This window comes from Tenrec ecaudatus, chromosome 10, assembly GCF_050624435.1.
Source record: "Tenrec ecaudatus isolate mTenEca1 chromosome 10, mTenEca1.hap1, whole genome shotgun sequence".
Lineage (NCBI taxonomy): Eukaryota > Metazoa > Chordata > Mammalia > Afrosoricida > Tenrecidae > Tenrec > Tenrec ecaudatus.
The window spans coordinates 123,908,189-123,934,956 of record NC_134539.1 but is presented as its reverse complement, the minus strand read 5'-3'; the positions used below and the strand labels follow the sequence as shown (position 1 = coordinate 123,934,956).

Below are 26,768 nucleotides of genomic sequence, written 5' to 3'. Positions count from 1 at the left end.
CTCAGTGGAAGAGTTTGAGTCACTCTGCTTCAGGATAACCTGATGTTAAAAATGTCTGAGCCTGCGCGCGTCTCTTCTCTGGGTGGTTAATGTGCCCGCTTGGCCATAAGGACTTTCCATTGTGACCTGATGTGCACAAACAATCAAGTAACATGGAAGTTTCCTCCCTGGGGGTTGTGGCCTGTCTCCGTCACAACCACGGTCGGCTCTGATGTACGTCAGAAAGCTCATTTGCCCCGTATTGTAGTAGCCTTTTGTTATCAGTATCTTTGCAGTGAATGGTCCAACACTTAACCCACAGTCCCAACAGTTCATCCCAACTGCAACATGTCCTAAGTCAGGGATCACTTATACACTTTCATCAATTCTTCATCGGTTTTGCTCCGTTAGAAACCCAAAATGAAAACAACTTCCAATATAGATTTTCTCCCAACAAAGGAATATTCTTTTGAGAACTCTAAGGTCACAAATAAATAATTCCCTTAAGAACTGAAGCTATCCCAGCTAGATGATATACAAAAAGGGTAATTTTAATCTCCAAGGAATTATAACATGAAAAATAGCATGGAATTTAACCTTATCCTAGAAATAGCAGTATAAAATTTTTAAATCAAAGCATTTACTAATAAATAATAACAGGGGATTTTAAGACTAATGTTTATAACGTGAGGATTAAGGTTGATGGGGACCACTATTCAATTTCACAATTCTGGGTCTCGGGGAGGAGGCGAACCAGTCAGGGTGCGATAAAGCAACAATTAAAAATACAATTCTCCTCTAGTTCCTAAATGCTCCCCCCGCCCCCGCCCCACTATCATGATCCCAATTCTACCTTGCAAGTCTGGCTAGACCAGAGGATGTACACTGGTGCAGATAGGAACCGGAAATGCAGGGAATCCAGAGTGGATGATCCCTTCAGGACCAGTGGTATGAGTGGCGATACTGGGAGGGTAGAGGGAGTGTGGGTTGGAAAGAGGGAACCGATTACAAGGATCTACATGTGACCTCCTCCCTGGGGGATGGACAACAGAAAAGTGGGTGAAGGGAGACGTCGGACAGTGTAAGATATCACAAAATAATAATTTATAAACTACCAAGGGTTCAGGAGGGAGGGGGGAGCAGCGAGGGAAGGGAAAAAGTGAGGACCTGATACCAGGGGCTTAGTTGGAGAGCAAATGTTTTGAGGATGATGAGAGCAATGAATGTACAAATGGGGTTTACACAATTGATGTATGTGTGGATTATGATAAAAGTTGTATGAGCCCCTAATAAAATGATTAAAAAATTTAATGTCTTATTATTCAATCTCCTTTCAGATCCATTCTATATTTGTCCTAGTTTTTAATGTTTTCTGCTTTATTTCCTATTGAGATTTTTATCTGTTTTACTGCTTATTGTTATTAGTTTTCATAAATGGTTTTCTGTATATGAACTCCAAGGTAAGTAAATTTACATAGACACTCACTGAATTGGCCTGTCCGTGGGGTAATAGGCAAAGGAGTTTGGGGGAAATGGAGAGCTAATAACGATGAGTATAATAATTAAGAAAATGTTCTAAAACTGTGGTGATAATTGTACAAATCTCCTTGATGTGACTGGGCTATGGAATTGTATGATATGTGAATTATATTCCAGTAAAACTGTTAAAAATAAAAAATAAATTTTTCACATACTTTTTTTCTTCTCTTATGTCTTCATCCTATATGCAGGGGCACTGAGAGTCAGAATGGGCTTAACGACACGCTACCAAATTGGCAGACTCGCTCACTTGGCGACTCTCTCGTGGTGACGCGCATACTTTTCAGTTTACTCAGCATTCCTTTTGCCATGGAAGAGCCTACAACAGCACTGCTCAGAAATGACACCGGTGCGGTACGATTTGGTAGTCATGGCGACTCTTGAAAAGTAGCTAGTATGACTGAGGAACTGGTTTTGAGTTTTATTTAATTTGGACAAATTTAACTTTAGATAACCATGCAGTTAATAGCTACTGCACTGGCCAGTTCAGGCCTGGACACACCTTTAGGGACTTCTATCAGCTCCTTTTTCAGATACGAGAAAACCGAGCCCATGATCTATAACTTACTTCTAAGTCATTAGCATAAACTTTCCACTTCGAGATTCCAGAAGGTTGGTTGGTAGCAGTGGCCGTGAATCCCAGACTGCGCCACCGTCCCAGGACTCACCTGGAAGTAGTTGCAGTGGGCGTAGGAAGAGGCAGTGGGCGTGACACAGCTGCTGAGAGCATCCATGTGGGTGGAAGGGGAACAGCACTGGAGCACAGCTGGAACAAACCAAACACAGACGCGTCACCAACCCTCCTCCGCAACCTGGGCGAGCGAGGCCACAAGCTTGGCTTCCTGAGTCCCATCAAAGCGTGATCACTGTAGTGCATTCTTTTTAAAATTTGAAAACATAATAATAAAACCATTTTTAAAGGGTCAGATCTACTTTTATCATTTCTTTAGCAGCTAAAAACATTGATTCACACTGAAACTATTGACTGTCAAAAACTAAAATGATTCTTTCAATCATGTTAACAACAGCATCCATTTGGAGGGGGATGCATTTTTTTTTCTTTTTTTACATTTATTAGGGATTCATACAACTCTTACCACAATCCATACGTATACATACATCAATTGTATAAAGCATATCCATACATTCCCTGCCCCAATCATTCTCAAGGCATTTGCTCTCCACTTAAGCCCCTTGCATCAGGTCCTCTTTTTTTTTTCCTCCCTCCCCTTTCCCCCCTTCCTCATGTGCCCTTGGTAATTTATACATCGTTATTTTGTCATATCTTGCCCTATCCGGGGTCTCCCTTCCCCCCTTCTCTGCTGTCCCTCTCCCAGGGAAGAGGTCACATGTGGATCCTTGTAATTAGTTCCCCCTTTCCAACCCACTCACCCTCCACTCTCCCAGCATCGTCCCTCACACCCTTGGTCCTGAAGGTATCATCCACCCTGGATTCCCTGTACCTCCAGCCCTCATATGTACCAGTGTACAGCCTCTGTCCTATCCAGCCCTGCAAGGTAGAATTCGGATCATGGTAGTTGGGGGGAGGAAGCATCCAGGATCTGGGGGAAAGCTGTGTTCTTCATCGGTACTAACTCGCACCCTAATTAACCCATCTCCTCTCCTAAACGCCTCTATGAGGGGATCTCCATTGGCCGACACTTGGGCCTTCACTCTGCACTTCCCCCTTCATTTAATATGGTATATATATGTATATATATATATACATACACACATATATACACATACATACACACACTTATATCGTTGTTTGTTTTTTTTTTTGCATGATGCCTTATACCTGGTCCCTTGGGCACCTCGTGATCGCACTGGCCGGTGTGCTTCTTCCATGTGGGCTTATTTGCTTCTGAGCTAGATGGCCGCTTGTTCACCTTCAAGCCTTTAAGACCCCAGACACTATCTCTTTTGATAGCCGGGCACCATCAGCTTTCTTCACATTTGCTTATGCACCCATTTGTCTTCAGCGATCCTATCATGGAGGTGTGCAGTCAATGATATGATTTTTTGTTCTTTGAAGCCTGGTAACTGATCCCTTTGGGACCACTCGATCACACAGGCTGGTGTGTTCTTCCATGTGGACTTTGTTGCTTCTGAGCTAAATGGCCGCTTGTTTATCTTCAAGCCTTTAAGACCCCAGTCACTATCTCTTTTGATAGCCGGGCACCATCAGCTTTCTTCACCACATTTACTTGTTCACCCACTTTGGCTCCAGCAGTTGTGTCGGGAGAGTGAGCATCATAGAGTTCCAATTTAATAAAAGAAGGTATTCATGCATTGAGGGAGTGTTTGAGTAGAGGCCCAAGGTCCTTCCGCCACCTTAATACTTGACCTATAAATATAGACACATAGATCTATTTCCCCATCCTCCTATATATATTTGCTTGCACATGTCTTTGTCTAGACCTCCATGAATGCCCTTTGACTCCTAGCTCTTTCCTCCATCTCCCTTGACCTTCCTCCTGCCCTACTACCATGCTTCATCGCCACCTGGGCTAGAGTATACCTCTTCTCTAAGCAACCTTACCCTTGATCATTTCCCACCAGGCCTGCCACTCCCTTCTCTACCATTTGGGGTCCCATGTTTTTCCCTTGTCCCTGGGTTTGTTAATACCACTTCCTTACCCCCCTTACCCCCCCACCCCAAGTCGCCCCGGAACTGTCGGTCCCGTTGTTTTTCCTCCAGATAGTTCATCCAGCCTGTCCTATTCAGACAGAACTGTGGAGACACTAACATGCACGAAAACAAGACAGAGGAAAACAAAGCAACAGTATGCAACCAGACAACAAAACAACAAAAACAAACCACTGACAAAGAACAGAGCAAAACAGTTCACAAGAGAAAAGCTTGTAGTTAGTTCAGGGATCGTCTGCTGGCCCTTAGGAGCGTTTTCCAGTCCAGTCTGTTGGGGCACCACGCCCTGGCCCCAAAGTCCACTTTCAGCATTCCCTGGGGACCTTGCCACTCCATTCCCTTGCTGTTCCGCTGCACTCCCCCAGTGATTTGCCTTGGTGTGGTGGGATCAGGTCAGGTGCAATTCCCACACTGTGTCTCCGGTGCTGTCCCCTGTATCGCCCTTAGTCAGTGAGGGGCATCATTTCTCATAGTGGGGCCAGCCATGTTGTTCTCTCTGTGGACTGGCTGCTCTACTCAGGAACATCATCATCACGGCCTGGTGGGCCAGGCTGTGCTCCACTCTCTCCTCCTGCCCCTTCATCTGCTCCCGTGTGCTCTGATCAGATATGTCCATCTCCCGGAGCTGCAGAGTCAATGTCGTCCTTTGGAACAAATTCTTTTCAGGGGAGGGGCAGGAATCCACTTAATTTATGGTGCTGGGGCCAGCCTCCCAGACCTCTCCACTGGTTCCCTCCTCCACGCCGGGAGGGGGATGCATTTTTAAGGATAAAGTAAAATACTCTCCAACTGTTCCTATGTAGTAATTTTAGCAAACAATGCATTCGTGGAAATACATCCAAAATGATTTAATCATTTAGGTCAGTGGTTAAAAATTGGATTCTATCACTTCTCACCCTTTTTCCTAAGATCAAGTGTGAAAATTGGATTTCAGAGCCAACCTGTCTGCTTTGGGGGACCAGCTCCACCAGGTATTATCTATGTAAACTTAATTATTTGCCACTTGATTTTTATATCCCGCTAACATTGCAGTAGTAATGGCATTACCTGATATATAACGGTTGCGAGGAGTAAGTGATTTCGTACGCCAAAGCACTTAGACTGGTACTGGCATAAAGAAAGCAATCATAAATGCTGGCTACTTTTATTATAGCTAAAGAAATGCTTTTGTTTTTCCAATATTCTGTTTGTAGTTAGGGCGCGACGGCAGCACTGACCTCGTAGAGTAGTTCTACTTACAGACGGTTTCTTCTTTTCAGAAAAAGCCTCTCCAAAACGCATAAGGACCAATTATAACATCATATCTTTACGTTAAGAGGAGCCCTGGCGGTGTAGTGGTTACATGGTCGGCTGCGATCCTCAAGGTCGGCAGTTCGAAACCACCAGCCACTCTGCGGGACAAAGACTGGGCTTCCTACTCCCAGTTACAGTGTCAGCAGTTCTACCCTGCCCTCTGGGGACACGATGAGTTGGCAGCGAGTCTGTCTGCATTCAACAGAGGCTTACTCTTCGGGAGCACCCACGACATTCCAGACTTCATCAGGAGTGCTTTGCATCGATCGCCTCGTGTAATCACGAGGGTTTAAACATTGTCTTACAAAACCTCAGAAATGTTAAGTAACCGGCCAAAGGTGACCAGGATGGTAGCTACAGTCAGTGCTCTACCTCAGTGGTCCATCGCTTTTCACCCAGAATTTCCTTAAGCTTTTCATTCGTCGCCAATTGTAACATTTTTGGGGAAAATTTTGTGAACTGGGTTAAGGCTTACAAAGCGGATCATGCAATCTGCATTCAGTAATTCGTACACATTTTGTTTCATCTCCTTCACGAAATCCCTTCAATGTATGTCTTATCTCGCTTCCTCCTGTGCTTCCTGTTTGTCCCGTCCTGTCCTCCTTCCTGGACCCTTCAGAACTCTGTCCTTGGTGCAACGCTGCCCGAGTCAGCGCTAGCTAATGGTGACCATCTACGGGGTGTGCGCCTCGCTGTGGGATGCTATTTTAAGTTTGCTCAATTAATGTTGATTAGACGACAACTGACCCTTGTTATGGGATTTTTAAAACACTGAGAGCACTAATAAAACAAATCACATCATGCATGCCTTCACCTCTGAAGGTAAACATTCCTGGACGTGCGTCCCTATTTCTGCATCATCCACTCGTGGCTTTTTCAGATGTCGAGGCTCAAAGATACATGGTTGTTTCTGTGTTAGGTGTCATCGAATTGGCTGCAACAGACAGCAACCAGACACGACCAGCCTACGCCACGCTCACGATGGCTATGTGTGAGCCCTCTGCTGCATGGGGTCACCCTATCAATCCACCTCGTTGAGCTTCCTCCTCTTCTGAGCTTGTCTTCTACCTCTTCCGGAGCCAGTCTCTCCCGGAAACTTGTCCAATGTAGAAGAGAGAAAGGCTCACCATCCTTGCTCCTAAGACGCATTCTGGCCTTGAGATTTGTGTGTTCTTGTGGCAGTCTGGTATTCTCAATAGACTTTGCCAACACCATAATGCATCAATTTCTCTGTAATATTTATACTCTTACACACATATATGACAAATAAGCATTTTCGCATATCACATGCCATTTACAGCACTACATTTTGTACATAAAAAAACCCTTGAAATAATGGGCAGAATTGTAGTCATATAAAAACATATAGGTTGATGCTTTCCGAATGGCAATTTTCAAAGATTCTAATAATTAAAAAAGCTAACTATCGTTTCCACTCTAGGTTAGGCAAACAGGCCTTTATACATTAGTCTTTGAAGGCAATTCACATAGAAAATTAAACTATTCTGGGTTTGAATTTGATTTCTTAGGATATTTGAAAGGAGAAGTATCCTGGGAAGTAAGCTGAATCCAAAGAGCCCCACCCTGAGGTCTGCTGGCGTTTCTCTAACAACGCTGGGGGAAGCCCTGTGGGGATGCTCTTACTCACAGGGGGTCCACACGCATCCCCGGCACCTGGCTTTTCTATTGACAGCGAAGCTGAAACCACAGATGGCCTTTGGTCCGGCCTGCCCTCTGGTGGCTGAAAAAGACCCGTGGTTTCCATCTATCCTACCAAAATCCACTGCCATCGAGCCCAATTTCACTCAGCCTTTCCCAGACTGTCCAGCCTCACTTGAGCATAGGAGCAGGTGGGCTTGACCTGGCGGCCTTGCAGGTAGCAAACGCCCAATGCACAGCACGGCCAGGGCTCCTTTCATGCCGTCAGCAGCCTCTCGTTACAAATAAATCAACAAAAGGGGTTAGCTTCTTGTTACTGCTAGATTCTCATGTCACTGGTTGCATATTTTGAATAGTTTTTAAATGTACTTTAAAATGAAATTCCTGAGAAATCATAAAACCAGTATATATATAGTATGGGATGCATTAATACATAGTTAATATCTGACTTGTAACTAAGGAAATGCAAAGAATACAAGGATGGAATCCAAAGGGATAAAATTGACTGTATTTGTGGCAAAAGAAAAGGAGTAAGTTCAATATCATCAGTCAGAACAAAGCCAGGGGCCAACTTGGGAAGCGACCATCAATTGCACATGCCCAAGTTCAAGTTGAAGACAATTGAAACAAGTCCACAAAAGCAAAAACATGACTTTGAGTAGTTTCCACCTGAACTTAGGTTAGATACTACCTTGAGAACAGATCTGACACATTGAACACTAATGACAGATCAGATGTGAGTTATGGAATGACATCAAGGATATCATCCGTGAAAGTAATAATTTATAGTTTATCAGCCAGGCCACAGACAGGACCACAGGGCCGGCCCCACTATGAGACATGATGCCCCTCACTGGCCCATGACCCTGCAGGGGACAGCACCGGAGACACAGTGTGGGAATTGTGCCCGATCTGTTCCCGCCACACTGAGACAAAACACCAAGGGGGTGCAACACAACAGCAAGGGAACAGAGTGGCGAGGTCCCCAGGGAATGCTGAAGGTGGACTTTGGGGCCAAGGTGTGGTGCCCCGACAGACTGGACTGGACAACACTCCTAAAGGAGAACAAACAATCCTTGAACTGACAGCTCTTCTTTCTTGTTGTGTTTTGTTTTGTTGTCATTGGTTTGTTGTTTTATTTTGTTGCTTGGTTTTGCTCTGTCTTGTTTTTGTGCATGTTATTATCTCCGCAGGTCTGTCTAAATAAGACAGGCTGGATGAACAATCTGAAGGAGAAAACAATGGGACCGACAGTTCCGGGAGGACATGGAAGAGGGGGAGGTGGGGGGAAGGTAGTGGTGTTAACAAACCCAGGGACAAGGGACCAACAAGTGATCCAAATCGGTGGTGAGGAGGGTATGGGAGGCCTGGGAGGACGTGATCAAGGGTAACGTAACCAAGAGGAACTACTGGAACCCAAATGAAGACTGAGCATGATGTTGGGACATGCGGAAAGTCAAAGGAATAGAGGAAAGAACTAGGAGGCAAAGGGCATTTATAGAGGGCTAAATACAGGCATGTGCAAATGTTAATATATTTATATATGAGGATGGGAAAATAGATCTATGTGCATATGTGTACAGGTTTAGTATTAAGGTAGCAGAAGGACATTGGGCCTCCACTCAAGTACTCCCTCAATGCAAGAATACTTTGTTCTATTAAACTGGCATTCCATGATGCTCACCTGCCTGACACGATTGCTGAAGACAAAGTAGGTGAATAAGCAAATGTGGTGAAGAAAGCTGATGGTGCCCGACTGTCAAAAGATATAACATCTGGGGTCTTAAAGGCTGGAAGATAAACAAACAGCCATCTAGCTCAGAAGCAACAAAGCCCACATGGAAGAAGCACAGCATCCTGTGCGATCAGAGGGTGTTGACGAGATCAGGTATCAGGCATCAAAGAACAAAAAATCGTATCATTGTAAATGAGGGGTGTGTGTGTGGAGTAGAGACCCAAAGCCCATTTGTAGGCCACTGGACATCCCCTTACAAAAGGGTCTAAGGGAGGAGGTGAGCCAGTCAGGGTGCAATGTGGTAACGATGAAAAACACAACTTTCCTTTAGTTCCTAAATGCTTCTTTCCCCCCACCACCCCTATCATGACCCGAATTCTACCTTGCAAGTCTGGCTAGACCAGAGGATGCACACTGGTACAGATAGGAACTGGAAACACAGGGAATACAGGGCGGATGACCCCTTCAGGACCAGTGGTGTGAGTGGCCATACTGGTAGAGTAGAGGGGGGTGGATTGGAAAGGAGGAAACGATTACAAGGATCTACATGTGACCTCCTCCATGGGGGATGGACAACAGAAACGTGGGTGAAGGGAGACGTGGGACAGGGCAAGATATGACAAAAATTAATTGATAAATTATCAAGGGTTCATGAGGGAGGGGGGGAGCAGGGAGAGAGGGGATAAAATGAGGAGCTGATGCCAGGGGCTTAGGTAGAGAGCAAATGTTTTGAGAATGATGAGGTCAATGAGTGTACAAATGTGCTTCACACAATTGACGTATGTATGGATTGTGGTAAGAGTTGTATGAGCTCCTAATGAAATGATATAAAGATATTTATAATTTATCAAGGGGTCATGAGGGTGGGAGGGAGGGGAATACAGAGGAATTGATACCAAGGACTCAAGTAGAAAGAAAATGCTTTGAAAATAATAATGGCAACAAGTGTAAAAATGTGCTTGACACATGGATGTAAGTATGGATTGTGATAGGTGTATGAGCCCCCAGTAAATTATTTACATATTAAAAAAGGATGTAATGAGCAACTATAATCCAATAAAATTGAAAATGAAAAGAAAAATATAAACACAAGAAAAAAAAATAAAAATGATTATCAGAAGAGACTCTGACAGTTGCTCGTGCACACGCATAGCTGAAGTGAAAGGCAGAAATGATGGAAAAGCTGAACAAAGGGCAACCTGAGAACACACATCTCATAATGAAACGTGCAAAGACCTGGATTTGGAAAAACAAAAGGAAATAACACTCTTGGCTTAAAAGAAACGAGGGGGTGGGGGGGATCAAGATCTGAGTAGCTACACTGAAGGATCCTACGGGCAAAACGCTCGGCGGCACAGAAAATATCAAAAGAAGATTGAGAACACTAAGTCGCCATACTAAAATACCTGGTCGACAGTCAACCATTTCTGCAGGTGGCACATGATTACAAACTAACGGTGTTACTGGAAGAAGTCTAAGCCACCCGGAAGGTACTGTAGGAAAACAAGGCTCCAGGAATTGATGGAATATCAATTAATATATTTTAAGAAACGGATGCAATGTTGGAGCAATGCTGGAAGTGATTATTTATGTATACCAAGAATTTGGAAACGGCTCCCTAGCCAACCAACTTAGAGAGATTTATATTTGTGCACATTCCCAAAGAAAGGTAATCCAACAGAATGCAGGCATTACTGAACAATATTAACATCACACATAAATAAAATTTTGCTGACGATCATTCAAAATGGTTGCAGCAGTCCATCTAGAGGGAACTGCCTGAGAGAGATCTGCAAGAAATTCAAGCCAGACGCAGAAGACGACACAGAATAAGGGGTATCATTGCTGATATCAGACAGATCTTGTCTGAAAGCAAAGACTACCAGAACAATGTTTTTATCTGTGCTTTATTGACTACGCAAAGGCCTTCAACCTTTAGGTCATAATAAATTATGTGTAAGACACTGTGGAGAATGGGAGCTCCAGAACGCTTCATTCAGCTCCTGTAGAACCTGTCCATAGACAGAGCAGGAGACAGTCGTGGGAGCAGAACCGAGGGAGACTGCTTGGTTTGAAGCCAGGAAAGGCGTGCCTCAGTCGCAGTCTCTCCATCCTTATTCAGCCCGGCTGCCGCGCGACTCGCCCAAGAAGGTGGTCTGTGGAAGAGCAATGAGGCTGCGGCACTGGAGGGCTAACCATCTGTGATGTGCAGATGGCACCACCGGGCTTGCTGGAAGCCAAAAGGACTTGAAGCATCTATTGATGAAGCTCAAAGACGACAGACTTCAGAATGGATTATGCCTCAATATAAAGTAAACGAAAGTCTTTACAGTGGAACCAATAAGCAGCATCACGGTCAAGAAAATACTGACATTTGTTGAAGATTTTTTTTTTTAACTTGGATCTTCAATCACCTACCATGGAAGCAGCAGTCAGAAATTCAACAACACATTGCACTAGGGAAACCTGCCGCCAGAGACCTCTGTGAAGTACTGAGAAGCAACCCAAGTTCAAGTGCAAAATAGTCCACTCGCACTGAAGGTTAGGCAAATAGGTTCAGGTACTTTCCTGTGGGGTTAAGAAGAATGTTTGATATGGATCCATTCCAGAATAATGTGGTAGCAGCCATAACAAAATGCTCAGTAATGTCAAAAGGCTCCAGAAGAGAAACAATAACTGTCTTTAAGCAAAGTTACCACAGCATCTCCTCATTACGATGAGGCAACTGTAACTGCACGGCGGCTGACTCTTCTGACAGGTTAAGAGCACTTCGCCGTGTGCTTCTTTCCAAGCCTACAGCTGGGGCTCCAGATAAAACCCGTCATTTAAATGCACTTTAAAACGACAAGAAGGAAGTCAAAATTTTTTGCTCAATGAAAATGCGCGTCTATGGCGGGGATGAATATCTTCCAGTAAACTCACAGCCAACACAATTCAGGCTCATCTGAAAAACAGCTTTTAAGAGATTTCATTCTTTACATGTAAACAAGTGTTTTAAATTTCATCAAGACTGCTGACACACATTGACTTATCTAAATAGCTCTGACTGCACTATCAACCTCACTTTAAGGAAAAGGAAACTGAGGCTCAGTTATGTGCAATAACCCACCGTGAAGTTGGGACTAGAATTAGCTGACCGCAGGCAACAAATCCCTTAGGAAGGGCTTCTTGCAGCCACGTACTGTGCTGGGTGTGAGGGGTGATAGGAATTACAAGCAGCCCTGCTCCTCAGAGTTCCCACACGGAGCCCCAGTCTGGCAGCAGGGACTTGTTTCCTGTGCTTGGGCAGGGTGAGTCACAGACCGGGGCGACCCCAGTCCCACCACGTGCGTCATCACTCGGTGGACACCCCCACCAATCTGCTGACTGCACTGTCTGCAGTCACCACCTTCAAGAGCTACTCTGGATACAAGGAAGACAACACAAGTACACTCCGAGAGACCCGTAGGCCACCTTCAGGGCCAAAGAGTGACTCCGGAGTTCCTTTCCCAGGTGTGCCTCTTACGAATTGGGCTGTGGTTTCCTCGGCTGTAAAATGAAGAGAGTTACTTACGCTACCTGCCGTGTGAGGATTACATGAACTAATATTTGGGCAATATTCAGAACAAGGTCAGGACATACTTCCACACTATACAACTGTTAAATTCAATCAGCTATGAGATGAAAAGACAGCAAACCACAAACCAAACCCACTGGCACTCCGTTTGATTTCCACAGGACTGCTCCACGGGGCTTCCGAGGCTGTCAATCTTCTAGCAAAGCACACTCAGGCCTTTTTCCCCCACAGAGCATCGGGGCACGACACTTAAGCCACCATGGCACGAGGCTCCTTGAGGCAACAACAAACAGCTAATCCCTATTTTGAGCTAAAAACTGAACTTGGTGAGGGGCGGTGCACGTGGATAATGTTTCTGGTAAATTCACATTAAAACATTAGCTGAAGGAAAAGAAATCCTCCATCCAGTAAGTCCTCGCTTTCTTTAAATACAAATGTTCACACATATCCCAGAAAATGGGGGGGGGGCAAGAATTTACGAAAAGAGAAACTGAAACAATGGCGGCAAACTGACCGTCTGGCTCGGGCGGAATGGGAAGTGGGCTGGGAGGGGCGCGGGCTTGGCTGAGGAGGGCGAGGGAGCGAGGAGGCCTCGCCCAGGGCAGGGCGAGAACAAGGGTTGCCTCGAGGGAGGAACAGAGAACTGATCCCCGTGACTCACTGCATGAGTCAGCCTGATGACATCCTTTTTTTAAGTCAATGTTTGGAGTTACTAGAAAAGACAGTAATTCGTGAAATAATCACAAAGTTTAAAATCCGCTGGTTAAACTCTCTGGAGACCAGCTCCAAGTTTATTTTTAACACAAGGAAAGCGTTCATCAAGTTAGCTGTTGCTTTTGGTTAAAATCGGATCCAAACTTCTAGTCACAGCATTCTTTCTGACGGGTCCCTTGCCTCTGAAAACGCTGCTCTCCTTAATTTGGGGAGAGTCATTTGTAAGGTCTCCGGCGGGCCCTGACAGAGCAGGCCTGCCCAGTGGGTTCGTTCACACGGATGTCAATCACACCTGGCGCAGGTCTCCTCCCCATTCTCCTGCCTGGGAGGCCCTGCAGGCTCCCAACAGCTGCCCGCGAGGGTCTTAACCCAAGACACCAAATACAGGTTCAGTGGCTACTTTTGTGTCCTGTAGTTTGGAGGAATTGCGTCCTCCCTCCACACCTGGAAGGCACTTCCTTTCCCAATGCAGACTGGGTTACATTTAAACGCTGCGTTTACTTTACCTGCTTCTTTAGTGTGTTCACAGCACAATCTGTAATAGAACCGCCCCAGGTAGGTCGCCCTGAGGTTTCTCAAGCTCACAATCTCAGTCACGTGACTCCTAAGAAAGCAGACAAGTCCAATCAGGCAACACCTGATCAGATGACCCGGAAGCTCTGGGGTCCCAGTGGCTGAGCACCTGATGTGCAGGCTTGCTTCCACGCAGACCGAGTCTTGGAAACCCTTGGGGGAGGTGTACTCAGTTCTCCAGGGTCACTCGGAGTCAGGATCAAGTCCGTGGCGGTGGGCTGGGGCTGTGGAGAGCACGGTGCAGGACCCACCAGTGCTTTGCTCTGCTGCACAGGGGTGGCGATGAGCCAGACCGAGGAGCCGGCCCCTGACACCTCCACCATCGAATCAAGCAGCAGCCAGCCCATGGTTGGTTTGTTGATGCCTCCTGCTGAGCCCTAACCTTGCACACTTGGGAACAATTTTCAGTTTATAAATTTTACACCCAAACTAACAAAATATTCTAAAAGAACATGTCCTAAATTGTAATGATAATTAACATTTTCATCATGAATAGTAATACTTGTAGTGGTTTGGGGTGAATAATATATCTATGAGGGGGCTTCTCCACAATTGTCCAATTCAATTTCTCCAAAAACTTCCTAGATGTGTTTCTCATAAAATTAACAGCTAGACATTTCTAAGAGGATTGTTTGGAATTTAGAATATATTTCCCCAGAAATACATCACACTGTTTTTCTGTTTCTTTTTGGCCTCTGATCATCCAGCAGTGCTTCCCGGGAGCTGCCAGATGGAACAGGGCAAAAAGATGTCACACGGACCTTGGCTCAAAACATAGACAACACCAGAAAGCTGTTTGCTCGTGTTCCATTGACAAAGCAAAGGCACTCAACGGCGTGGCCATCCTCAAGGGTGGGCAGATACTCTGGAGGAAAACAGGGATCCCCGAGCCCTTCCTTGTGCTCTTGGCTCTGCTTCCCGTACACGGGTCAAGAGGCAGCTGCGCAGCAGAGTGAGGGAGGAGGGTTTAAAAGCAGGAAAGGCTCTCACCACACTTGTTCATTCTGTGTGCTGAGCACTTCATCAGAGAAGCTGGATTATATGAGGAAGAATGTGGCATCAGGATAGGAGGGAGGCTTATTAGTAACCTGCAATATGTAGATGACACAACCTGGCTTGCTGAAATTGAGGAGGACTTGAAGCACCTGCTGATGAAAAAGGATTGCGCCCTTCAGTGTGGATTACAACTCCAGGTGAGGAAGACCACAATCCTCACCACTGGACCAATAGGTCACGTCATGATAAATGGAGTTATCGGGGATTTTGTCTTGCCTGGATCCACAATCAATGTTTATGGAAGCAGCACTCCAGAGATCAAATGACACGATATAGTGGGCAAATCTGCTGCACAAGACCTCTTTAGAGTATTGACCAGCAATGATGTTACTTTGAGGACTCAACGTGTGCCTGACCCAAGACAAGGTATGCTCCGTTACATCACATGCAGGTGAAAAGTTGGAGAACAAGTAAGGAAGATCGTGGAAGAACCAATGCATTTGAATCGTGGTGCTGGAGAAGACACACTGCGAAAAGCACAACCCAATCTGTCTTGGAAGAAGCGTGGCCAGAGTGCTCCTTAGAGGCAAGGACGGTGAGACTTCATCTCCCATATTTTAGACACATTGTCAGGAGAGACCAGCCCCTGGAGAAGGGCATCGTGGAGGGGCAGTGTAAGAGAGGAAGGCCCTCAAGGAGAGGGACGGACACCGTGGCTGCATCAGGGGCTCAGGCACAGGAATGGTTGTGAGGATGGCGCAGGGCCGGGCAGCCAGCGTTTAGTTCTGTCGTGCACGGACGGGGTCACTATGGGTCAGAGCCAACTTCATGGCCGGAACAACAGTGCGAGGAGGGGATTTGAACAGAGGCAGCAAAGGAAAGAGAAATCTCTATTGGCCAGAGGGGTGGAATTATCCAGTTGTAAATCAAGTGTAAGAAAGGCAGATTCTCTATGTATCTTAAGCATATATAAAATGTAGCCAAAATGATGTAGCTGAAAACATAATTTAGATAGAGCAATGTCCGATTTGCTTGTTCAGATTTGTATTAAAACTCCCCAGTAATAAAAACCCAATGTTGTTAGACATAAGGTATATATATGAAATTATTCATTTTCCATTTCTAGAGACAGAAACATATCTTTATTCTTTAAGGTGACAACAAACTTCATTACTGAGATCCTGAAATGTCCTTGTGAGGAGTCTTACCTATAAACCAATCCCAGTGCGCCAAGGGGAGAGTATAGCAAGGTTCCAGAGTACAACAGCTGAGAAATACTACATCTGAAAAAAAGATGAGGCCTCAACTTTCTACATAAGTGAAAAACAATCTTTTTTAATTTTTATAATAACCAAAATGGTAAAAATGCTACATTATTTTTATTCCACATAATTTCCTCCCTCTTTATTGTCTCAGCTTTATTCACCCAAAGAGTAGCAAGTCTAAAAACCTCAATGTAGGGGCTGGCCCCAATCCCAACTATGTGGACCCCACTCCCACCCCAGAAGAGTGCACCCCAGAGGACAGCTACAGCTCAGGGAGAGGGGCGCATCCAACAGAGCACACAGGGCAAACGACAGGGAAGGACAGTGAGTGGAACACATCCTGGCCCACCAAGCCCTGGGGATGGTATTCCTGCTGAGAGCAGACAATGCAGAGAGGACCATAGGGCCGGCCCCACCACGAGACACAGGGGACAACACTGGAGACACAGTGTGGGAAATGTGCCCGGTCTGACCCCACCACATTGGGGAGAAACACTAAGGGCGTGCAATCAGAGCAGCAGGGGGAGCAAAGCAATGAAATCCCCAAAGGATACCAAAAAATAGACTTTGGTGACAGAGAGTGGCACCCCATCAGACTGGACTAGAAAACACTCCTAAGGTCAAAAAACAGACCCGGAACTATTTATAGGCTTTTCCTTTTTTGTCATTGGCTTTCTTTTTTTGTCTTCCTTTGTTGTTTTGTTTGGCTTTGCCGTGTTTTTGCACTTATTATTGTCTCTGCATGTCTATCCAGATAAGACAGGCGTGAGCAACAATTCAGTAGAGAAAAGAATGGGACCAACGGTTCCGGGGAACATGGGAGAGGGGGAGGTAGGAGAAAGGAAAGGGGTGTCAACCAACCCAGGGACTAGGGAACAACAAGTGAACTAAAATGGATAGAGAGAAGGGCATAGGATGTCTAGTGGGGCTTAATCAAGGGCAATGTAACCACGAGGAATTACTGAAACCCAAATGAAGGCTGAGCGTGATAGTGAGACAAGAGGAAAGTAAAAGGAAATAGAGGAAAGAGCTGGGAGGCAAATGGGCATTTAGAGAGGTCTATTTAGAGGCATGTGCACATGTAAATATATTTATATATTACGATAGATCTATGTACTTATAGACGGACATTGGGTCTCAACTCAAGTAATCCCTCAACACAAGAACACTTTGTTCTAACAACCAGGCATTCTTTGATGCTCACCTTCCCTCCACGATCACTGAAAACAAAATGGGTGCATAAGAAAATGTGGTGAAGAAAGCTGATGGTGTCCGGCTATCAAAAGGTATAGTGTCTGGGGTCTTAAAGGCTTGAAGACAAACAAGCAGTCACCCAGCTGAGAAGCAACAAAGCCCACATGGAGGAAGCACACCAGCCTGTGTGATCACGACGTGTCGATGGGATCAGGTGTCAGGCATCAAAGACCCAGAACAAAAAATCATACTAATGTGAACTGAGGAGGGCGGATGCGTAGATTGGAAACCCAAAGCCCATCTGTAGACACTGGACATCCCCTTACAGAAGGGTCACAAGGGAGAGATGAGTCAGTCAGGGTGCAGTGTAGCACCGATGAAACATACAACTTTCCTCTGGTTCTTTAACGCACCCCCCCCTTCCCCCTACTATCATAACCTCAATTCTACCTTACAAATCTGACTAGACCAGAACAGGTACATTGCTACAGATAAGAGCCAGCAACACAGGGAATCCAGGACAGATAAACCCCTCAGGACCAATCACGAGAGTCGACAACAGCAGGGTAAGGGGAAGGTGGGGGAATAAAAGGGGAATCAATCACAAGGATCGATATATAACTCCCAGAGGGAGGAACAACATAAAAGTGGGTGAAGGGAGACAGTGGACCATGTAAGACAGGAAAATAATTTATAATTTATCAAAGGTTCATGAGGGAGGGAGATGGGTTGGGAAAGGAAGGGAAAATGAGCTGATTATCAAGGACTCAAGTAGAAAGAATATGTTTTGAGAATGATGATGGCAACCTATGGACAAATGTGCTCGACACAATGGATGGATGTATGGACTGTGATAAGAGCTGTTCGAGCCCCCAATAAAATGACTTAATAAAAATGTAGTTTATACCCTGGTTTTATTATTTTAAGTTCATTAAATCTAAACATTTTAGAAAAATAAAGCAGTCTCTTTTTTTGGTTCTATCTAGGTAGAACACAATGATCCGGCAGAGGACACAGCTGACGTGGCAGCTGGAAAATACTGAGTTCAATGACAGATATCACCGTCACCATATTTACAACTTGTAAAAGACAACCGATTATTTCGTGTTCATATCTAATTGTATTCCTTTCATTTGAGTTAGCTGTTAGTTTAGTCTTGGACAAAATGCTCCAGAAAAAAACTCTGGAGCTTGCTTCCAGGTCTACACATATATTTCAGATAACCAGTACTCCTAGATTCTTAATTCACAGGGCAAAGGAATACCCCCTTTTATCCTCTCTCTAGTCAGCCTGTGATAAAAAGACCCTACAAGGATTTCTATTAGCCCATTTCATCACCCGGTGTAAAATAGATTACACAATGGCACACACACCATTGTGGTGTTTCCGTAAAATAGAAAACACATTTGAATGCATATCACTATGTTGCCAAAAGTTACCACCCAAAAAAGGGCACCTCCCGCCCACCTCCCTCAAGAAGCTGGACAGAGGCGAGTTAGCAGGAGTCCCAGGCAATAAGTAGCCTGGGATCTACCACTACCCCCTCAATCTCCTTGGTTGACCTTCAGTCCAGTGCCTCCGCTGAGGTTAATACTGCAGGGACTCCAATCAGCCCCCACCACCACATCTTACTGAAGAACACACGTCAGCACGGAGAGCTGCAGCGGGTAGGTTTTTAGTACGCTTCACTACTGAGATACTAAAATGATTTCATCTACTGCACTGACAGCAGAGGACAGCAAAGACCCGTGTGCTACATCTTAGTTTCTCTCCTAGGACACATTTCCAGACATTAAGCGTCACTAAATACGTACACCTTAATGCGTCAACAGAAGTGTGAATCTGTCCGCTCACAAGGAAATCTATGAATGCACGACATTGTGGGGTGCGTGTGCCCACGCAGGGAGAACGGTGGTCTAAGTGTGGGAAGCGCTGGATTGGAGCCAGGGGGCTAGCAATCGGAGCCCAGCAGCCGCTCCTCAGGAGAACGATGGGGCTCCCCGCTCCCCTTAGGATTTACACTCTTGGAAGTCCACGGCATCAGTTCCAGGTTGCTGAGTCAGAACTGACTCTGGCTGTGAATTTGGTTTGGGTTCATATCCCTTCTATTTGTGTTTAAGCATGCAGATTAAAATGCATCTAAGTTACAAATATACGTAAAGGAAAGTAACTTACTCTAAGCCACCTAACGTGGCAGTCTCATACCTGTTGGATAGTAGGCTTGGGAGTACTGCGCTGAGGGTGTGTAGTCGCTGTATTTCTGGGAGGAGCTGACCATTGTTTGAGGACCTTGCTGAACATGGACCGATGTGGCGCTGGGCTGCAGCGTATAGGTAACCTCAGTTGGAAATCTCTGCAGTACAGGAAACGGAACTCCTTTATCTGAAAAAGTGGGAGACGTCTCCACTTGTCCTGGGTGCATTCCAAGGGAGTTCTGCCATGTTCTCGGAGGTATCGGGGTCCGATCTACACCTTTCAGAGGGAAAGTACTGTGGTTGTGGGATGAAGTTGATACGTAGGAGTAAGGAGACAAACTATCTCGCCGGAATGACCGGTGGAATTGTCCTACTGCCACTGGGCCTGCATGAAAGACGAAGAGAGCGGTTACTGGTTTACATTAGACTTCCGGCAGAGTACACTGAGGGTCAGGCAACGAACAACCTCTTCATGTAGCACAGTAAGTTGAGTCGGCAGCCATTTTTAATACAACACAAGTTTGGTTTTAGTAAAATAACTTGTAATCTCCAGAGTGAGATTACCTTTACTGGCAAAATAATGAAATAACCTTTCTTTTATTTTCCATATACCTGCCAAGAGACAAACTGGTCAAATTCTAACATCTAGTTTTAAATCAAATATTCAATGTTAACAAGAATTTAATCGATAGCTAGATGGTTAAGCCATCTTACCTTTACCTCAACTGACTGAAAGGGCTGTAGGCACATAGTGGGTGGCATGTCGGGCTGCTAACTGCCAGGTGAGCGGGTTGAAACCACCAGCCACTCCACGGGAGCATGAGGAGGCTTCCTCCTCCCATACAGTGAGTCTTGGACACCCATGGGGCAGTCTCTCTATGTTGGAGAGGGTCCCCAGGAGCCAAACCAACAGTCTGAACCCACCATGGCAGGGGATGTGGCAACTTGCATCCGTAAAGATGTACAGCCTAGGAAACCCGGTGAGGCAGTGACTCTGTCCTACATGGTCACTCAGAATAAGAAGAGACTTGAGAGCTGTGGGTTTGAAGTTTAAGGTATCTCAGAAGTTTTAGAAGCTCCATTCAATCTTCTCAAACTATTCAGAAATCTCAATAGTCGATTTCTTAATAGTTTGAAAGACTGAATGAAAATAAACTCTGGACCATATACATATGAGTGGATCAAATGAGAATCACAATATAAACCACCAATAAATTTATATTCTTTGCTTTCTTTCACAAAAAAAAATACAATGGTTTCTAACAAAAAGCCAGACTTGAAAACTTTGACTTGGTTTACTACTTCTTTATTCCTTAAATTAATCAGTCACTTTGCAAGGTGCCCCCCCCACTCCCGCCCCCTTGGAGGCACTGTAGTTAGGGTCCCTCCCAGCTATGGTGGCTCTCAAGCACTGCTTTGCTTTGCATTAAATACCCACAGACTCAGGCCCAGAGGTTGATGTTTGCTTTCGCTTATCTAGCAAGGTTGTTCCTTGTGCTCAGGTGCCATCTAGTCAGTTCTGACTGATAGTCACCCCGTGTCCAACAGAACAGAACAAAGCCAAACACTGCCCAGTCCTGCAAGGTGGGAAGGAGTAAAACGTGAAGATGGAGGAAAGAGACAAAGGAAATAGAGCAACCTGAACTTATTTTATAGGCGCTGATGTTTACGTAAATATAAACAAAGGTAGCCTAATTTATTCCTAGGGAGAGGTTTATATTTTCAATTAAGTTCCTTTTAGCTTCTTTTTCTAGGCTAAAATGGAGGGGGGGGGGAACCAATCTATCTCTACTACTTAAGCATTAAAGAGCATGTTATGGGATATCAAATCGAAAGATTGCATTTAAATACTTACCTACTTCTCTAAACATTTAGATTGTAAACCCCTTCAACATAGTTCACATCTCTCATTCTATCTCTATTATGTCTAATTTCCTTTAGAGAATAAAGGACTAATGCCAAAAAGTAAACACAACTCATACATCTACTATACAACACAAACTCCAGAGCCCTAGAAATCAAGAAGTTTAAGATCTAAGGGAGGTGGGGGGAGGGTGTGGACCTAGTTCAAAAGATGCTATGATGATATACCTCATAAACCTACTCCTCTCCTCTCTGGTGGGGACAGAGCATGATCGTGGGACAGGAGGAACGTCAAGGGAAATAGAGGAAAGAGCTGGGAGGCAAAGGGCATTTATAGAGGTCTAGATAAAGACATGTACATATGCAAATATATTTATATATGAGGATGGGGAAATAGATCTATGTGCATATATTTATAGATTTAGTATTAAGGTAGCAGATGGACATTGGGCCTCCACTCAAGTACTCCCTCAATGCAAGAATACTTACTTCCATTAAATTGGCATTCTATGATGCTCACCTTCCTGACACAACCGCTGAAGACAAATGGGTGAACATGCAAATGTGGTGAAGAAAGCTGATGGTGCCCAGCTATCAAAAGATATAGCATCTGGGGTCTTAAAGGTTTGATGGTAAACAAGCAGCCATCTAGAAGCAACAAAGCCCACATGGAAGAAGCACACCAGCCTGTGCGATCACCAGGTGTCGAAGGGATCAGGTATAAGGCATCAAAGAACAAAAAATCTTACCAGAGTGAATGGGGGAGGGGGAGTACGGAGTGGAGACCCAAAGCCCATTTGTCGGCCACTGGAGATCCCCTTGCAGAGGGGTCTTGGGGAGGAGACAAGCAATCCCATATATACACACACTTTGAACTCAGAACTGAAGTTATCATTAAGTCTTTGATTCAAGAGATAGCAAAACTTTTTGCTCCACTTGACACGTGCTTCTGCATGGCCAGAGCAACTACCGTCTCCTTGCAAGTCCACACACTAAAACTGCATAGCACCAACAGTGCAATAGATAACAAATCCTTTTGGATTCTCTAGGGATTTAGTTGCTGGTTGATGAATTTTCACACTGTCAATAACTTAAGGAGCTAATTAAAGAATTCTCTACCCTGATTTCTCAAATTCTAGGTTTTAGCTTTCAAATACAATATAAATTCTGCCTCTGTCACGGCATCAAGCCGCGTGATGGTCAATTATCTACATTAGCTCAGATGCTGTTAGTATAACAGAAGGACCTTCTGTTTCAAATACTCCTTTTAAATGTCCAACCTTATTCTTTTGCTAAGAGCTACCCCATGGGATTCTTTTGTGACCACCTTTATGGTACATGTGGCAAAGTGTGAATCTAGCACGCTGGAAAGGCAAAATGGGTTTCTGATCTTAGTGATTCTGTTCCTTCTACTAAGTGAGTGTGAGCTAATCAACTCCTCGGGAAGCAATTCTGAAAATGGGCCTCTTCAGAGCTCGGACCACCGAAGGTAGATTATCTACTGCTCATACTAGTTACTTGGTGTAGGGGCGTTTTAACAAATATTATACAATAATTTGCCAGTAAGAACGAAATCACAAAAGTGGGAAAACACGATGCGATCCTGTTACGTACATATCTTATCAAGCGTATTACTTGGAAGGCTGGCAGGACGGTTGGCTCTGGATCTAAGAGAATTAAGGTCTCAAACAGAGATTCTATTGTAAAAGAGAGAAAATGTAGTCAAACACAAACTGCAGTAGAACACAGAAAATAAAGTTGAGACTCGGAAAGAACATTGCCATCAAGCTTATTACCAGGCAAGATTTGGGTAGAAAAAAACTGAAGAAAACCTAGAAGAACCAAGGCCTTAGAACATGGAATGAGAGCAAAACAACATGTTGTGTCGATAGTCTTGAACTTACAGCAGAATTACATTCCACCTGAGGCAGTACTACAATTCTCTAGAGAACCCTGTTTGTTGCGCACTCTGTACCTTCAGCACATGCCGGTAGGCAGCGCAGTACAGAACAGAAGGCTGCAAATTAGTCATCTAGATACATGTGAAGTGACACTACCCATGAGCAAACAGAAACTGCATGTTTTGCAGCAAATCTGTAATTTTCAAAATGTTGACCAACTGAGCTATACATGCAGAAAACCAGCTCCTCGGTAGCCCCTTTATTCCTTCCATTAAACGTCTGTGGAATATAACTGGGTTTATGATCGAGGGGGGGAGTGAGCGCGGGTGGGTTTTAGAGTTTGCATGTCTGTGCTTGTGTTGTTTCATGGGTTAACCCACTTTTCCGCATGGCAGCCGCCAACACCTTCTCGTCTTTTCTCCTTACGCCCAGCAGATACATGACTGGGGGTTTGGGGGGGGCGTGGGGGGTGGAATCCACATCAGATTCTGCCAAATGGATGCCGTACACCGTCTGCGTTGCTTCTCCATTTGATTCCCGACCAGAGTCAGTACCTGTGGCCCCTAAGTGGCTTCCTATTCCTTTAGAACTCCTTTAGAACATTCTTATGCCACTGCTGTTTCCCTGACCTGCTACTAGAACTCTAACCTAGCGGCTTCATCTTCTAAACTCCAGCCATTCAGGCTCACCCCTTATCTTCTAAATTCCAAATAAAGTGCTGTCTCAGGGAGAACCGGGGGCCCTAGCTCAAGTGAACACGGGGCTACTTTTATTTGCGAACTTCAGATGAGTCACCAATAACCCGTGTTTTGTCGAGTTAAGGCCCCGCTAACATGCCACCAGGGTTCCCAGTGACTCCCGGGCGCAGTGCGGGGAGCGCGGAACCCAGGCGGGCAAAAGAACCCCTAGGCGGAAGGCTGTCTGTCGGGCAGACCGACACGGTCGGTCTGTCTGTCTGTCGGGCAGACCTCTTATTCAGCAGCAGTGGAAAGCCACCAGACGGGCGGGCGGGAGCTTTCTGAAGTCCGTCTGAGGCGCGAAGGCGCTGGTCTGCCTGTCTGACGGGCGCGCAGGTGCGGGCGTCGCGGGCCCTCAGGGGAAGGTCAGGAGCGGGGCGGGGCCCGCGGCGCCCGGCGCCCGTCAGTCCGTCGGTCGGTCGGTCGGGGACTCACCGTGGGGCTCGGGCCGGGGCCCCGCGGCGGGCGGCGGCGGCGGCGGCGGCGGCGGGGGCGGCGGCGGCTCGGGGTGCGGCAGCGGGGAGGCGGCGGCCGAGGCGGAGGCGGAGGCGGAGGCGGAGGTGATGAGCAGCCGCTGGAAGCGGTTGGGCGGGCGGCAGGGCACCTCGAGGCCGGCCGCCAGCTTGGCCTTGTTGGCGCTGGTGAGGCGCTTGAGGTGCACGAGCAGCTGCGGCTGGTCGCGGCGGAAGTGCGGGCTGTGGAAGTGGTGCAGCGGCCCGTCGCCCGCCGGCCCGCCGCCCCCCGCGCCCGGCGCCGCGCCCCCCGCGCCGGGCCCGCCCAGCACCACCTTGCGGAAGCCGTACAGGTTGAGCTGGCGGATGAAGCTGGTGAAGTTGGTGGTCTTGAAGAGCTCGGGCTCGGCGGCCCCCGCGGCCGCCCCCGGCGCGGGCGGGCTGAGCAGCTCGGCCTCGAAGAGCGGCTGGTCGATGAGCAGGCCCTCGCCGCGGCCGTCCCAGCGGATGGAGCGGTAGCGCGGGCTGTTCACCAGCCGCCACAGCTTGGCCGGGAAGTTGTTGGGGTTGATGGGGGTGGACAGCAGCGCCTCCTCCATGGCCGCCCGCCCCGTTCTCCACCCCTGCCCCCTCCGCCTGCCCGCTGCGCACCGCACCGCACCGGGACCGTTGGCGGCCGAGGCGGCCGCGCGGCCAATGGGGCCTCGAGGACCCGCGCGCGGCGCGGCCCGGCCCCCTCCCCCCAGGCCTGAGGGCCGGGGCCTGAGGGCCGGGGGCCGCGGGGGGGGGGGGCGTCCAGGGGGCCGCGGGCCACCGGGCCTGGAAAGTTCCGCCCTGCGGAGGGCGGGCGCGGGCGCGTGCGCGAGGCCGGGGGCAGCACCGTGGGGAGCGGGCCTACCTCCACTCGCCGCCCACCGTCCGTCTGTCGGCCCAGAGTCCACACAGCCGTCTGCGGGGAAGCGCGGCCTGCACGGGCTTCAGCGGACTCGCTTCGGCCGGTTTCTGCGCTGGACACTTTACTCAGAGAAAGGAGGCCGCTTATGAGAGGACCAAGAGGAAAGGGGGTGACACTGGATGCTAAGGAGAACTGAAACGAGATGGGAGGAACCTGCGGCGTCTGAAAGGACAGCCTCTAGCCAGTTAGTAAGTGTCCAGGGAGGTGACTTAAAAAGGAAAAATGAAAAAAGAATAAAATAAAAAGGCAGGGCCCATAAAAAATGATGGGTAGCTGGGAGGAAGGGGCCTTTCTAGTGGTCAAAGGAAAAGGAGCCGCCCCCCCCCCTCCCGCAGAAGTTAAAAGTAATAAAAACACCCAACAAAGCAGCACTAATATAGAGATTTTATTTAAATTGTATCGAGTTTTTACAGCACATTGTATGTTTGTCACAACGCGACTGCACAGTTTGGATTTTTGGCCATATCATGTCACTTAACACCCACAAGAGCTCTGAAAGGATGAATATATCTGAGCCGAGAGCCCAGAGTCTCTCCCCAAGGCCATGCAGTTTGCTCACTGATAAGACAGCCCCTCAAAACAGCCACGCGAGATGGACAGATACAGTCTCCCCAAATGTTACCACTCTTGCTCCCCCTGAAAATGGGCAGAGTGAAGTGCAATGAAAGTCAAGTTAATTAAAAAGCCACTCCCGACTGGCAGTAAATCTGAATGATTGAGAGAATGCGTAACATTAATTTTATGTATCGGAGACAAGGAATAGTTTGTTACTTTTTCAATGACCTCAGGAATTTCCCAAACACAAAATCTCCATTATTCACCTCCATCTACACGGAAGAGAGGGAAAAAAGTTCTGCTAGGCTGGCCTACATACGCCAACACTTTTTAGGTTACATCCATGTCAAGGATAAAAGCTGCACGGATGCTCCTCTGTAGGGCTGAGAAAAGGTCAGGACAAATAGCAATCCTTGTTCTAAATACAGAGCCTAGTTCTTTGTGAAGAAGTTTTCCTAGATAGTAACATGATAATAGCAGTTAGATGACTACCATATTTTAAAAACAGGATTAAGCCTAAATGTAATTCACCTCTTATACACCAAAAATTAACATTGTATGAACAAATTTCTAGTGGTTTCATTATAGGCCAAGGAGACTATATCTGTCCCAACCACAGTACATGGCTCCGTCACTGTAGCTTTTGGTTAAGTGCCACTGGTACATATTAAGATGGAAATTAAAAAAAGAAAAACAATGTTTGGTCCAAATGGACCCATTTCCCCAATTTTGGTATCAATGCTTTATTCTCTCCTGTCTGGGTTCCATTGGTTAAGTGCACAGAAATAGACAGCAGCATTTGTACTGAAACCCTCACACACCAAACAGCATATTCCAGGAGGTAAAAAAATCAAACGCTAAAATCTACCCTCAAGGTGTCAAGTGTTCAGGATAAGAAGCAGTGTGACCCAGAGGCGGCAGCAGCCAAGGTAAAGACAACACGGGGGGAGTGGG

The 26,768-nt window shown here is 46.5% G+C and overlaps 1 protein-coding gene across 1 annotated transcript in view; it reads right to left on the bottom strand.

Moving 5' to 3' along the window:
• HSF5 (heat shock transcription factor 5) overlaps positions 1-24,903 on the bottom strand; it is a 59,523-nt gene extending 34,620 nt beyond the window's left edge. The window contains exons 1-3 of the mRNA XM_075559280.1: positions 24,288-24,903; positions 19,362-19,736; positions 2,187-2,284 (exon numbers count right to left, since the gene is read on the bottom strand). Coding sequence (XP_075415395.1) covers positions 2,187-2,284; positions 19,362-19,736; positions 24,288-24,903 — 1,089 coding nt within the window. The remainder of the gene's footprint in view (positions 1-2,186; positions 2,285-19,361; positions 19,737-24,287) is intronic.
• Between the last annotated feature and the right edge of the window lie 1,865 nt (positions 24,904-26,768).